Source organism: Empidonax traillii, unplaced genomic scaffold, assembly GCF_003031625.1.
Source record: "Empidonax traillii isolate 1590-97213 ecotype Southwest subspecies unplaced genomic scaffold, ASM303162v1 scaffold44:size1908036, whole genome shotgun sequence".
NCBI lineage: Eukaryota > Metazoa > Chordata > Aves > Passeriformes > Tyrannidae > Empidonax > Empidonax traillii.
The window spans coordinates 1426936-1440952 of record NW_020955237.1 but is presented as its reverse complement, the minus strand read 5'-3'; the positions used below and the strand labels follow the sequence as shown (position 1 = coordinate 1440952).

Genomic DNA, 14017 nt, shown 5'->3' with positions numbered 1-14017 from the left:
GTGCCTCTTTAGAAGTGTAAGTGTGATAAACAGTAAATATCTCATTGTTGCAACTGTAAAAGTATTTATTTGAGATAATTCAAGATTAGGTTGTCAGCAATATCTCTTTGCAAAGTTCTGAGCTGCCTCTATTTGTAGAAGTTACCCTGCAGCTTGTATTTCCAGAGTGGTAGTCATTACTGTAAAAGAAATCGGTAGCTGATGATTTCTGCTACACATTACACTAAGACAATCTTGTAAATTACCAAAAGAAATGGCAGCTGGGGGCATCACATGATAAGCAATCTGTGGTGAAAAGCAAGTGAGAGACCTGAGGTTGTAGCCAGAACTTTGTTTGGGTGTGGTATCTGATTTGAGGAGGGGAAATAGAGTAGTAGAAAGATTTGGAGAATTGGGGTGAATCAAAGTAGGGTTTTCTGACATTATGGATGTTATTGGCACAATATGGAGTTATTGCTGGTGCCTAGGAAAGATTCGGTTAAACCCACGTCATCCATACAGAAGTTATAGGACTTTTGACAGAATATACTAGATTCATGTGAATTGAAGCTTTGGTCGAGATACCCATTCTCTTTTTTCATCTACAGTCAGTACATTGCTTAATGATACCTAATATTTCTAAAAATATCTAGTAGAAATTTAAGCTGCAGAATAAAGCTACTTTCCTGTTTAGTGGTGTCTCTTGAATGAAGCATATTGGGACCTGTATTCCAGTTAATTTTTGTTTGTTCTTAGCAGTACTGACCTATGATAACCTGACTGGAATAACAATAATTTCAGTGACTGCTTTCCAAAGATCAGTATTCCCCAATGGATGAATGGAATCTGAATGGTTGCTTTAAGAAGAGGAGACTCTGTGTCCCCACCTCCACTCCTAGTATTTCTTTTTAAGTCAAAAATATAGCTCAAAATTGCAATTGGGACAAGTTGAACAGTTCTGTTTTTCAGACCTTTTTTTCTAGTCTAACAGTTATGGGGAGCTGCTTGGTCTGAGGAACAAAAACTTTAAATGAGATTAATTGGAGAATATATGTAACTAAAAGTGTCCTCTTCTAAAAATTTCTATAGATACACTCAAATTCTGGAAAGGGAGTACAGGGAAGCAAAAATTCATAAACTGAAAGAAAAGGAGGGAGGAGGGAGATAAAGCAGAGAATGGTAGAAAAAGGCCTCAAGACAGTTAGTGTTTTCTACCTAGTAATGAGTAGGGGAGGTAGGAATTAGTTTACCTAAAATAGATTTTAAAAAAGTTCAAAATTAATTGTTGGAATCCAAGTTAAGGAGGTTATGTATGTTTTGAATTTTTTTAATTAAAATTGTGTGGCTGAAATGGCTGATACACTGATCATTAAGTCTTCATCATTGGACCTTATTAAGAATCTTTTTGATCTTTCTTTTTTTCTGTAGTCAGTTTGTTTCATTGACCATTTTCTAATAGTTGATATTCTGAACCTTAGGTACTATTTTTATTTATTCTTTTTTGGTGGTGGGTTTTTTTGTTCCATCTTCTCTAAAATGATCCCTTCTCTACCTGCAATGGACTGCTAAAATTCCTAGGAAATATACTGCAACTATCTGGATTGCATCTTGCAATGGTGTGCTTCCTACCAATCTTATTTAGACCTTTTGTGATCACAGTTATATGTAGAAATACACATTAAAATTATGTAGGTTATATTTAGTGTGTTTTTATATAAACATGAAACAACATAACTGTTCAGTTTTTCTGAATTATTATTCTAGGATCAAGACAACCTTTAATCCAACAATCTCAGCCTCCACCTTATTCATCACCTAGAGATGTTCCCCCAGACATATTGTTAGATTCTCCAGAAAGAAAGCAAAAGAAACAAAAGAAAATGAAGTTAGGCAAGGATGAAAAAGACCAGACTGAAAAAGCTGCAATGTATGATATCATTAGTTCTCCTTCCAAGGACTCCACTAAGCTTACATTAAGACTCTCTCGTGTAAGATCTTCGGATATGGACCAGCAGGATGATATGCTTTCTGGTTTGGAAAACAGCAGTGTGTCAGAGGGTGATATTCCTTTTAATGTGCAGTACCCAGGACAGACTTCTAAAACACCCGTTACTCCACAGGATGTTAACCGCCCACTAAACGCTGCTCAGTGTTTGCCGCAGCATGAACAGACAGCTTTCCTTCAGGCACAACAAGTGCCTGTTTTACAACAGAACACTTCAGTTGCTGCAAAACAACCTCAAACTCCTGTGGTACAGACACAGCAACAGGTTTCGCAACAAGGAGCTATAACGTCATATGATGAAGTAGAATTGGATGCATTGGCTGAAATTGAGCGGATAGAACGTGAATCAGCTATTGAAAGGGAGCGATTTTCAAAAGAAGTGCAAGATAAAGGTAAAAGGATTGTGTGTGTGTATACACTATATATTATATAAATATATATATATGCATATAAACCCCATATATATATATATATAAAAAGCTTCCTGTCGTTGTCACATAGTTCAGTTCTGTTTACTCAGTGTAGGTTCTTCTGTGACGTTCATCTCCATTCCCCTCCAACAATGAACTGTAATCTCTCATATATGCATATTATGAATATCTGGTATTCTTTATTTGGGGTCTTAATGGATGGAAAGTGAAATTCTTATGTTTCAAAATTCTTTTAAGACACTCTCACTTTGAATTGTGAGACTGAATGAAGTACTACTGGTGTTGTTTGTAGTTTCTAAAATCCCAGCCGTACCATTAATCAAATTATGTAGTAAATTTTGATAGTTGAATTATTAATTAACTACCCGTGTTACCTAATTTTAAGAAAATGCAGGAATACTGTTTTATCCCATTTCTATTCATATCCCCATTTTAATTTAATGTGAAGGAGATGCCAGATTAAAATCACATCTGTTTTTTTAAAGGTAGTATAATAACTGGGTAATATGCAGAATTATATTGTCTATAATGTTTGTTCAACTGGATATTAATTATTATGTAGGCATTAGAGGCTTTTGAGAATGATGATATATCTCTGTATGGTTTCTAGCACAGAACCAGATGGGCCTCTGAAACGTTTTGTCTTCACTTCGGTAGCTGTACTGGTTGTCTTAAGTGATTTAATTGAATCTATCTTTTTTTTTTTTTTTTTTTTTTTTTGGTTTTATTTTGATTTCCCTTTCTGTTGTTAACTGGTTTGAAGGTCTTTGGGTTCAGAAATCTCAAAAACAGATACCAAGTCCACATGTAGATCTTGGAGATAAAATGCATTTTATAAATCAGACAGTGATAGGTTACCATAAGTATTTTTCAGAAGCTTCCTCTGCATTGTGTTTAACTTCTGAGAAAGAGGTCTTTTGTAGCATAATGCTAATTTATTATGTACTCACAAGAAAAATCTTGCAGAGTGAAAAATGGTGAAAATTCTGATTTTGGTTGCTCATAGGTAAAAATGGTCCATTGTGAATATACTTGCACATATGCAGCTGAATTTTCACACAGTTTGGGTCTTTAACCAGCAATAAGAGTGCAAATTTTCTCCCTGTTTACAGTGTTTTTTCACTATTTTTAAAGATGTCAGAGTGGCGAGGGGAGGAGAGAGTTTGAGAGAGAGAGTGTGTGTGTGTGTGTGTGTGTGTGTGAGAGTGTGTGTGTGTGTGTGTGTATTTTGTAAATGTGGTTGTTGCAGTAGTAAAAGGATTAATTTCTGAGATGTTTCTTATTTGGTAACTAAATCAAGTCTTTTTAGGAAATATCTGTGAATATATGGAGAAAATGTGTGCTCACCTCAAAAGAGATCTCTACTGTCTTAAATTTTAATTTAATGAAATGTGGAATTTGTTAATTTACTTGTCTCTTCTACCAATTTTAAATTTATTGTTGGGGTGTTAGTTTGGGGTTTGTGGCATACTATCTCAAAAGCTACATTTATGTCCTCACACTTCAAGTAGAATCTTCATATTTTACCTGAGAAGCATCTGGAAAAATGCACAGCAGCCTTCAAAGACTGAAACACACTTCCTGTTTTCTTGTGGCTTTCAGAAAATGTTGGTCCTTAGTTGTAAAGTTTGTTTATCTTAATTACATAGCATGGACAGATTCTTGATTTGTTTCTTTTGGGGAAAGGAGTGATTTTTTTAGATTGTGATCTCTCCCCCTGATCAATAATCATCTTCCTCATCTTGTACTTCCCTCTTACCTGCATCTTCTGGCAGGTCTCAGTTCTTCCTGAGTTCCTAGAATTGCTTTAAAATCAGGTACAAGAGTTGCTGCCTTATATTGGGATAAATGATCACTGTTTATTCACTCATGCTAAGTTGCCCTTATGATAGATAGCAGCTCTTTTCACTTTGGCTGCTGAGCTTTCATCCAGGAGTGCATAGTATTCAGGAGAAAGATTTTTAGCAGTCTTGCAACAGATTTCCTGAAAAGCTGTTACCTTGGAGAAATGCAGTTCTTACTTTTTGGTCATGGTTTTGCCATTGTTTCTGAGTTTGTGCTATGTCTGGAAGTTAATACACTCAAGGATTGTTCTAGTTAGAGCTGCAGGAGGTGTGGCTGCAGGAGGGAATTTCCTCTGTTGTTCCTATGGGAATATGTCTGTTAGAAACATATTCAATAACTTCTAAATATGTCATTCATTTCTGCAAAGCTGCTTAGTGTGCTTATACAAAAGCCTGGCATTTTTTTCAATTTAGTACATATATTGTAATTTCAGATAACTTAATGTCCAGATAATGGTGTGGGCGTAGCAAAAGCTCTTTCTAATTAGAATGGGAATGCAGAGTGCCAGCTGATGAGCAAGCATTGCTCTAGAAACTTACTCAAGGTGCTAGCACATGCTAAAATCTGCATGGAAACTTCTTTGCTGCTTTTGCAATCAAAGCATGGGAATGCCTTTTACAGACACAGTTCTTTTTTCTTTGTATACTCACATTGCTTTCCATTAATTGCATTCAGTAGACTTGCACTCACAAATTTTGATAGAAGGTGAGTGGTCTCTTCTGTCCTTTTTTTCAGCATGAAATCTCTGTAGTATTGTACTTCATCAAAGGTTTCAAATGCTTTCTTTTTAAAAGTAAGGCTTTGGTTGGACATGACATGTTCTTTCCAGGGCTAGCAACCAGTAGTATGGTGGAACTGTTTGTTTCAGAAGAGAGGCAGAGATTTCTGAGGGGAGTTCTTGCTAAGAATTATGCAACTGCTACATTTGCCTAAGGCAATGCTAAGGTCTTTTTTTTTTTTTTTTTTTTTTTTTTTTAATGCTGAGGTCCTCCTGTTATGTTTGGTGGGAAAAGGGGATTGGAGCCTTTGGGTAATTATAGTGCTTTCTATAATTAATCATAATTTCTAAGAAAGACGTTAAAATACTTAGCTTCCACCAAAGTCTCTCAAAGTGGGAGGGGAGGCAATTTCTGTTTCAGAAGAAGAACTAACACAGGGTTTTGCAGAAGTGTCATCTTCTTTGAAAAGCAGCTTACCTTTCTGGGAGATGAATATTTAGTGCAAAAATCATTCAAAATCTGGCAGATCTGACCAAGTGTATGTCAGATATACATAAGAAATTATTTTATAATACAAACTTTCTACCTCATTTGGGCACTTTTTGGAGCTATGTTTTTATAATTATATCATTTTAGTCTATTTGGTTCTTGGGTTAAGTAAATTGTATGGTCTTTTCATCATGATAGAGAGTTGCAAAGTTTGAAGAAGTTGGTTTCATCCTTACAGGAGTTCATCTCCTCTTCCTACTTTCTCTATCAAGGAGATCTCTCTGTATTGATTAATTTCAGAAGTAATTTGTCTGTATCTGTTAATGAAAGGAGTAGTTGGAGACTTTGGAAATCTAGGCACTTGGCACTGCAAGTTACTTTCCAATACATCTATTATTTTTAACATCCTCAGTACTACTAATTAAGTCCCTGGAGCAGGACACACCTCAGTAGGTGTGAACAACTTCAGTTCTCATTGCCCCCCTCACAATGGCCTCTGTGCCCTCATTGGATGCAAGATGCTTGTTAATCATATCTTCTCTTTTGAAAGAGTGTGTAGTATTACAGATAGCTCTACCTATTGTTTATCAAGACTCAGATTGTCCGAGCTGGAAAAAAATGTGATTCAGAAGGACTAATACCAAAATGGATTACCTTTTTCCACAACACTTGGCAGGTGAATCATCTTCTACTCTAGGTACTTTGTGATATTTTGATGGTATAATTTCTTCAGAAAGGAAAGAACTTCATACACACTTCATTCTCCTCTAAGCACTGCCAGTAGTCACATTTCCTGTGCTCCTTGGTGCCGTTGAAAGCTTTTGAAACAATTAGAGGTCTGTACTCTGAACCAGTTTTGTTCAACTTAACTGAAGTTGTGCTGTGTTCATACTCTGAAGTTGACTACTCCAAGAAAGTACAGGAAATCAGAAAATTTGCCCCAGGAATTTCTGTTCTTCTCAAGCATCTTTTTTTTCTTTTGGAATAAGGGTATGTTGAGGGAGAAATTTCATTATAATAACTTCAGTTATGCATTAACTTGCGCTTTACAACTGTTCAGATGCCAGTGGGTTATTTTTGTGTATAATTAAGTAGTTCAAAGTTAGTCACTCACTTTCAGACCAAACCTTTCCTAGAATATTACATAAAATTCTTCTTGTTTTTCAAGATTTAGACCTGCTCCAGAATTAAGTTTCAGATTCAAAGTTTATACCTCAAGATCTTTCATGCCTTTCTAAAAACTCTGAACACTGTGAATCAAAAAGCTGAAAGGAGCTCTGAGTCTTCTAGCAAGGGCAAAAGTGAAGATAACCTTGAAAATTACATAAAACCCCAGAAAGTAACCCATCTTTTTTCAGATACTCTTGTTCAAATTGATTTAGTTTTTTATTTTATTCAGAGTTGCTACATTTTAATTTGAGCTCTTCCATACATAGAATTGTGTGGTCACTGTTAGATTTTAGGCTGCTTCAAAGACACTTTTGTATAATACTGCTGTCTTAAAAGATTAAGGAGTTCTGCTTTTACTTGTAAAAGGCACTGTTCTTTGGGGTTTGTGAGAAGAATAATGAAGTCATTAATCACTAACCATTTTATTGGGAGGCTAATATTTTTTTTTTTAAACTTAAAACATTAGAAGAATTTTCTTAATGAGACAAACCAACTTGTATGTGTGTGTTTTTCCCTATATATTTTATCCCTGAGGATCCATTTTACCCACTTCTTTGGAATCTTACTGTGGATTCTTTGAATTAGGAAGAAGTGAAGCTGTAATAACTTTATTTCCAATAATGGGATCAGTTAGGGGGCATTTGGATGCCTGCTGTGGGCCTTTCTTTTTTTGGTTCGTTCCAAGCCCATAGCAGCAGAGACACACATCCCAAGAGTGTGAATCTGCCGGAGCAAAACTCTCAAAACTACAGTTATAGGTAAGTAACCTTTTTCTCTTACCTTTTAAGTTCTTATCCAGCTCCTCTCCCTTTCTTCCCATTACCCATCTCCCCCATAAAGTTCCCCAAAGAGGAAGCTAGTAGAAGAACACTATTAAGAATGGTTTGTTTACATCTAATTTTATGTAGTCAATTAATGAAATGACAGAATGTGTAACTATAACTAGTATATTAGCGTTAATTTCCAAAAATATTTTATAGAGGGTTTATTGCCTTAAAAATAGAGCTACAAGTTTAGCAATTTGTATAGAAATCTTGCAAATTACAGTCACTAATACTAGAAAATGAAATGAGAGAGTGTGAAAGATAAATGATTGTGTGTCTGTGGAGTAGGACATCAGGTGTCATATTTTGTGTATACAAGCTTTCACTGGGTCTGCATTTTGTAGTGTGACACAAGGGATGAAGCTGATACCTCAAATAGCTCTTCCAAGAGAAGCAGCTTTGCAGCCTCTAGTTCCTCTAGATGAGAGATTTTGTGTTTGTGTGTGTTCAGATATGTTTTAAGAGAAGTAAGAGGAAGAAATTCTCCTTGTGTTCAGAGGAATTGCAATGGAATGTTGCAGAGTTTCCATCTGTCTGGGAAAAGTTACTTCCTTTTATCGTTTTTGTGAAGAATGAGGTACTAACTGAGTGAAAAATACATTTGTTTAAAAAAAGGAGAGGCACGTAACAGCTCAGTTGGTTGGAGCATGGGGCTAATTATGCCAAAGTTGTGGGTTTTATCCCCATATGGGCCATTCACTCAAGAGCTGGACTTGATGATCCTTGTGGGTCCCTTCCAACTCACAATATTCTGTGATTCTGTGATTTTAATAGCATTTAAATATGCTCATTTGTAACAGGAAATAAAAATTCCCCCATTTATCCCAGGCTGTGCTTTACATAGGGTAGTGCGGAAACCTGCTTTTGTAAGAAGGTGTAGAAAATAACCAAAACGTAGCAGTTAGCAAGAATTCATCTTTTCTCCCCCTCCAATCTGTAGTGTAAACTAATACTGGAAAATTCAGAGTAACTTGCATCTTGTATATACACTTGATTGTACCTGTTAGATGGATGACAGGATTTACCATATGACTTAGCCAGTAATGACTTGTATTCTGGGACAGCCATTTCTTTATAGTGGATTTAAATCTTGATAAAGAAATGGCATGAGTAATTAATAAACCTTATTAAAAATTTAATCCCAGCATTTCTGTAGTTCATATTCCAAATTCTCCCTGGCACCATCCTAAGAGGACACAGACTTCTTTTCATTGTCATGCAATATAAGTGTTACTGTGTCTAGTTAATTTAAGATATTTTTGGTATCTTGATTTTGTGCAAGGTATGATGTCAGAACAAAATCAGCATCTGGAATGGATGAATGAATGACAATTTCAAAGTCATTGCTTATTTCTAAATTTTTCTGTTTAGACAAATGAATTAAAAACTAATTGGATATGGTAATGTGATACCTAAAATAAGTAGTTTTCATTGTCTGATATTAGTGTGTTGCATTTTTCTTGTGAAATTAGGTGCTGCACTCTCTAGTTCAAAGTAAGTGCACTTTAGCTTTTGCTCAGATATTTTATGTTCACAGGACTATAATTCTGCAGAAAGCAATCAGATGGATAAAACCCAGCATTTATGTCAGAAGAGTCTATCTCATAAGTAAATTAAAATCATATTGTTTGTAAAAGCAATATTAAATTCAAGGAGGTTAAGTTACAGCTTCTAATCTCTGAATGGGTGTAGATATTTGATTACACTTTTCTGCAGTTCAATTCTTGTCATTTCCTACTGTAGTATTTCCTTTGTATTGTTATAGTTGAGTGAGAAATAATGAGTTATCAGACTTCCTTAAGTAGAAAAATTAATGAAATCATATTTCATTCTGATATGATGACAGTGTTATTCCTGTACTTAAGGAAACAAGCAAAACTTCAGAATCTTCATTTTGATGAAGTCTGTTACACGCTAAGGCACGTTAGAGACTCCTGTAGCCTTTTTGTGTTTTGTCCTGAATGAGTTCAGACATTCCTCCTGATGGGCTTTCCTTTTTTCACAGTGACCAGAAGTTTGATAAAGTCTTTTAACAGGTTGCTAAAAATTAGCATTTGTTCCTGTTCAGATTCTCACAAATCCATTCCCTTGAACTGCAGCAGCTGGAAGCCCTCTGGACTCTTCCTTAGAGATTTTTGAAATTAGGTTCAGTTCTATAAGGCTTCCTATACCACGTTCATGACTGTACTTTCTTGGTTTCTTCTGTGAGGGAGGAAACAGTGAGAATAAAATTTTTGACCTGTGTTTGCTGGGTCTCTCCTTCAAGGGGAGTAGCTCGTACTGTGGAAATCTTTTCTGGTGATGGAAAGATTCTCTTTGGTTGTTCAATTCTTTTTTTATTGGAATAGGACTTTGGGGTGAAGTCAGGTGAGAGCAAACTCTCATGGCTGTTAGTGGTGTGTATTGTGAAGGAGTAGAAGAGAATGGATATTTGCCCTCACTCTATGGGAAGGTCATCCATCAGTGGCACTGAAGCGATTTTAAACCTTTCTCGTACACAGATTAGATTATTGTGGTTTACAGAGCAACACTAGTGAGAGGGACAGGGCACTTACAGAACTTTGAAGAGATCTGTGAAAAATAGCTAAGAAAATAAAACAGTTGACAGGAAACAGAGGTTTGTTATTTGAATAGATAACTGAGTGTTGCCTGTTGAGAATTTCTAATCTTGATTTCTAGCTTAAATAAAATAAGGTTGTAATTGGGCCTCTGTTTGACTTGTATCTGAGGTTGTTGAAAAATAGATTTGACAACATGTCATAACCTCTTAGGACTGGTACATTTGGTTTAAATGTATGAATTACTTTTTTAAATCATTAAATAAGTGGTATTTCAAATGAGTGAAGGCATATCCCAGTAATCTCTGAAGAGTGTTAGAGCTTTAGAGGTGTAAAATTTTTAATTGTTACGTGTCATGAAAAGAAAGGTTGTGTTTTCAATTACCATCAAAAGGATTCATCCAAAATTCAGCATTAGAGGATCAATCTTATGTATGGCTATGAAGAGGAGTAAGTTTACATTTAACCATCCTAGATATGAAGTCTGCAACCGAATCCCTTGCAAACTGTAAAAGGGGAAGCGATAATTTTTCTGTTATGTCTGTTCTGAAGTCTGTCGAATGGTATTAGTATAGTGAAGTGTTACCATTCTATTAAAGCCTGGCAACCATGATCATTATTATTTAGACTTCTTACCTTTACACAGATACTTACAAAAAGCCTGTTTCAGTTTGCTAGGCCAAGCAGTTCTAGAAGTTTTTAGGCTATCATCCAGTTACACTCAGTTCTTGAAAGAGTTTAGTCTGGGACTTAAGGCAGTCATCAGGTTTGTAGGAAAGCAGTAAAACAGGAGACTTCATCACTAATGGTACTGTGGCTGCTGCTTTGGAGTGATGGCAGGTTGAATGAAAGAATAGAGATATTTCTTTATTACAGCTCCCCTCATCCAGCTACTGCTTCTAACACTTCCTCAGCTTCCAACCATGTCTATTTTCAGAATGGATGTTCTTCAAACCATAATTGACTCATTATTTCAGCAGAAATCGGGATATCTATGGCTATTCATGTGCAATGTTTTTTTGCACAGAAGTTCCATAGTATTTATTTAATTTCTAAATCTGAAAGTACTCACAGTTTTAATACGCAGATATTTCCAAAGATGAAGGCCACAATTGTCTCTGGGAATACTGTTCATAAGAGGACAGGTAGGAGACAACCATTTGGAAATCCAGCTAATTTTTTTTAGCTATGTCAAGCTTGTAGTTCCTGTAATGTTTTGTTTCTCGTACCACAGTGAATCATTTAATTTGATAGACTGTCTCTACTATTTTTTAGTATAAGGTAGCTTATGAGTTCCAAGGTACTACCTTTTGGTGAACATGTAAAGAGAACATCATTGTGAATTTCTCAAGTCAGAAGCATATTTACATCGAATAACTGGGATCAGACTATGCTCTGAACTGTCACAAATTTGTTAAAGGAATTGGACAAAATATATATACATTCTGAGTGTATCTACAGCCTCAGAGAGAGGTGGAGGAGTGAATAATGGTTTTGAAAAGAATCTGAAAACAACAAATGTGCGCACCTGATCTCTAATATAGACAGAAAACTCTTCTGTGGCTTGCTATGTATTCTTTTTATTATGAAAACTGTTACAAAGACCAAAGCAAAAAGATCACACGTTATTGGTCTCAAGAGCTTGTGAGCCTAGATGTTTGGAACTGTAGCAAGCTTTGAATCTAGGTCTGTAAGATTAGAAAGAAAGAGATTAGTCTAATATTTTGGCAAAGTCCTAGATCCCCATCATAAAAAGAAATTCTACAGTCTATGGAATGAAGTGGATGAAGCTTGGATACTGATTTCTTGAAGGATATAAAGTATATTTCAGTGGGTATTGTAGATGTTCCAAAGGTCATCTGTTCCTCTTGGGTCTCATGACTTAACAAAGTAGATGTATGCAAACTTGCATATATTTGACTGTAAAAGAGAAGATATGAAGACATCTGTTTTCAGAGGTTAATTACTCTCTCGTCACCTCTCTGATTCTTACTCTCATATAGTTGAAAGTGAGTTCAAGATTTTATAAAGCCCTTGAAACCCAATGGTGCATTTCAGCTTCCAGATTTCTTTGGCTATCATGGCAACTTAAAAAGTTTTTGTGCTCATTCAGTGGAGTTTTTTCATTATGTTTGATGAAGATAGTGTTACTATGTATTCATCCTACCTTTTATGCCTTACTTCAACCTGATATTTTCATATACTTGGAACAGCTTTTTTGTCCTAGATCCAAAATTCTCATAGAGGCAAAACAGTAATGATCAAGTCGAGTTTTGAGGCTCACCTTCAAGTGCACTGGAAATAAGAAGAAATCTGAGTGATCTGTAACTCTGTGTGCCATCACCTTGCCATCTAGGAAAATGAGGGTTTGAAGGTGTCCCTTTCTTCTCAGATAAGATGTCAAGTTACTAAAACACCAGTATTCTGTTGTCAAGAGAAATGAAGAAGGTGCAGCAGAAGAGCTGTGTATTTAGAGGGAATATATATGCCAAGTTGTGATGTGATCACCTACTTGTGTGTTCTTACAATTTGACATTTTGGATGATGAAGAACAGCAGCATATTGAGCCTGGTCACTTACAGAAGTCCAAGCAAGAAAATTGGTCCTACTTGAATTGTTTTGGTTGTTTAATTTTGAAGCCTTCAGCATGAGGGCTCTGAAAGGTGAGTTTTGGTTGATCCAACCACGGCTGTTTAAAGCATCTCAGCTCGTGGCCATCTGCTCCTGTAGTAGGCATAAGAGAGGGGAACATTTTCTCGCTCTGAACTGACTCATTCAGCCCGGTAGGTTAATGCAAACCACCTCCACTGGTGCCATAAGGTGATGCACTGGGCAGGAAGTGCACTTAAAAATATGAATGCATGTTCCCTTCTGCTACAGGTGGTAACCTCAGTTAAGGGAAGGGGACAGATAATGAATAACAGTAATATCTTTACGACTCTCTGTTAGATCCACTGTCAGAGCTTTACAGGACTTTTTCAGTGTGGCTGGCTTTTCTGGACAATGACAAAACTGACCAGCCTTCTCCTAGGAACACAAGTTTCTCAATTTATGTTTCAAAATTTAAAGAGTCTTAACTGAGAAATAAGGTAATGATGCATGTGGATGTATGTACATTTGTTTTAATTAGTAGTGTGGGGAATAAATCTGTGTAACTCCCCATACAAATCCAACATTAACTGTAGCACAGAAGCAGCAAGAATCTCCATGCTAAAAAGCTGCACCTTTGATTTGGCAAATTTTTTTTGCATCAAGTGCCTATCATAAAGTTGACAGTCATTCCTACGGGTTTTGTTTGAACTATACTATGTCCTTTATTTGCAGTTGATGAGTTTCTGCATGGAGTTTTATTGTATTTGTCTTTACTGTCTTCCAGCCATCAAATCTTGTAGAAAATTTTTAGGTTCTAGGAAGTTAGAGGTATCCAAATAAATTTGAGGATGAAAAATATGGGGAAAAAAGCCTATTCATGTCACTGGAACTTACTTAGAATTATTCTAAGTAAGAATCTTCTAAAAATTTAGGAGAAATTAGAAGTTCATATGTTGTAATTCTGGTTTACAATTTCAGTGGAGTATCTGGGTTTTTTTAATTGGCATTTATTTCCCTATTTCTTGATTACGTCCTCCTTGTCATTCATTTTCCTGCTCTGAAAAAGAGAACTGGCTCATTGCATCTGGTGATAAGGCACCACAAATCTAGGCACAAAATATGTTGTATTTGTGGTCTAGGCATTTTGACAATAGGTCTATGTTTAATCATTCCTTAGCCTTAAAATAATATTCCCTGATTACCGAAGTAGTAGTTTTTTTGGACAAATTACAGACTGATTGTTGATAAATGAGAATATAAGCCTTTGTGCAGGTAAGGCTTTTAGTTTTGGCGGCAGAAATTAATTTTAGTTTAGAGTTCCATGTTGGTTGAGTAGAATACCCCCTTTTGGATACTTCCATGTGCTTCTCCTTTCCGTGAATTCTACCAAATTACAGCATGTGTT

General features: G+C 35.9%; 1 protein-coding gene across 6 annotated transcripts in view; it reads left to right on the top strand.

Moving 5' to 3' along the window:
• The window catches only part of NIPBL (NIPBL, cohesin loading factor), a 154887-nt gene that overhangs the window by 84366 nt on the left and 56504 nt on the right, over positions 1–14017 (top strand). For 4 of the 6 annotated variants that reach the window (XM_027878714.1, XM_027878719.1, XM_027878715.1 and 1 more), the window contains one exon: positions 1744–2376. The exons of 1 other annotated variant lie outside the window; for it this stretch is intronic. In XM_027878714.1, coding sequence (XP_027734515.1) covers positions 1744–2376 — 633 coding nt within the window. Of the gene's footprint in view, positions 1–1743; positions 2377–12372; positions 12684–14017 lie in introns of those variants that run through there. One more of the 6 variants, XM_027878718.1, reaches the window with a different exon arrangement.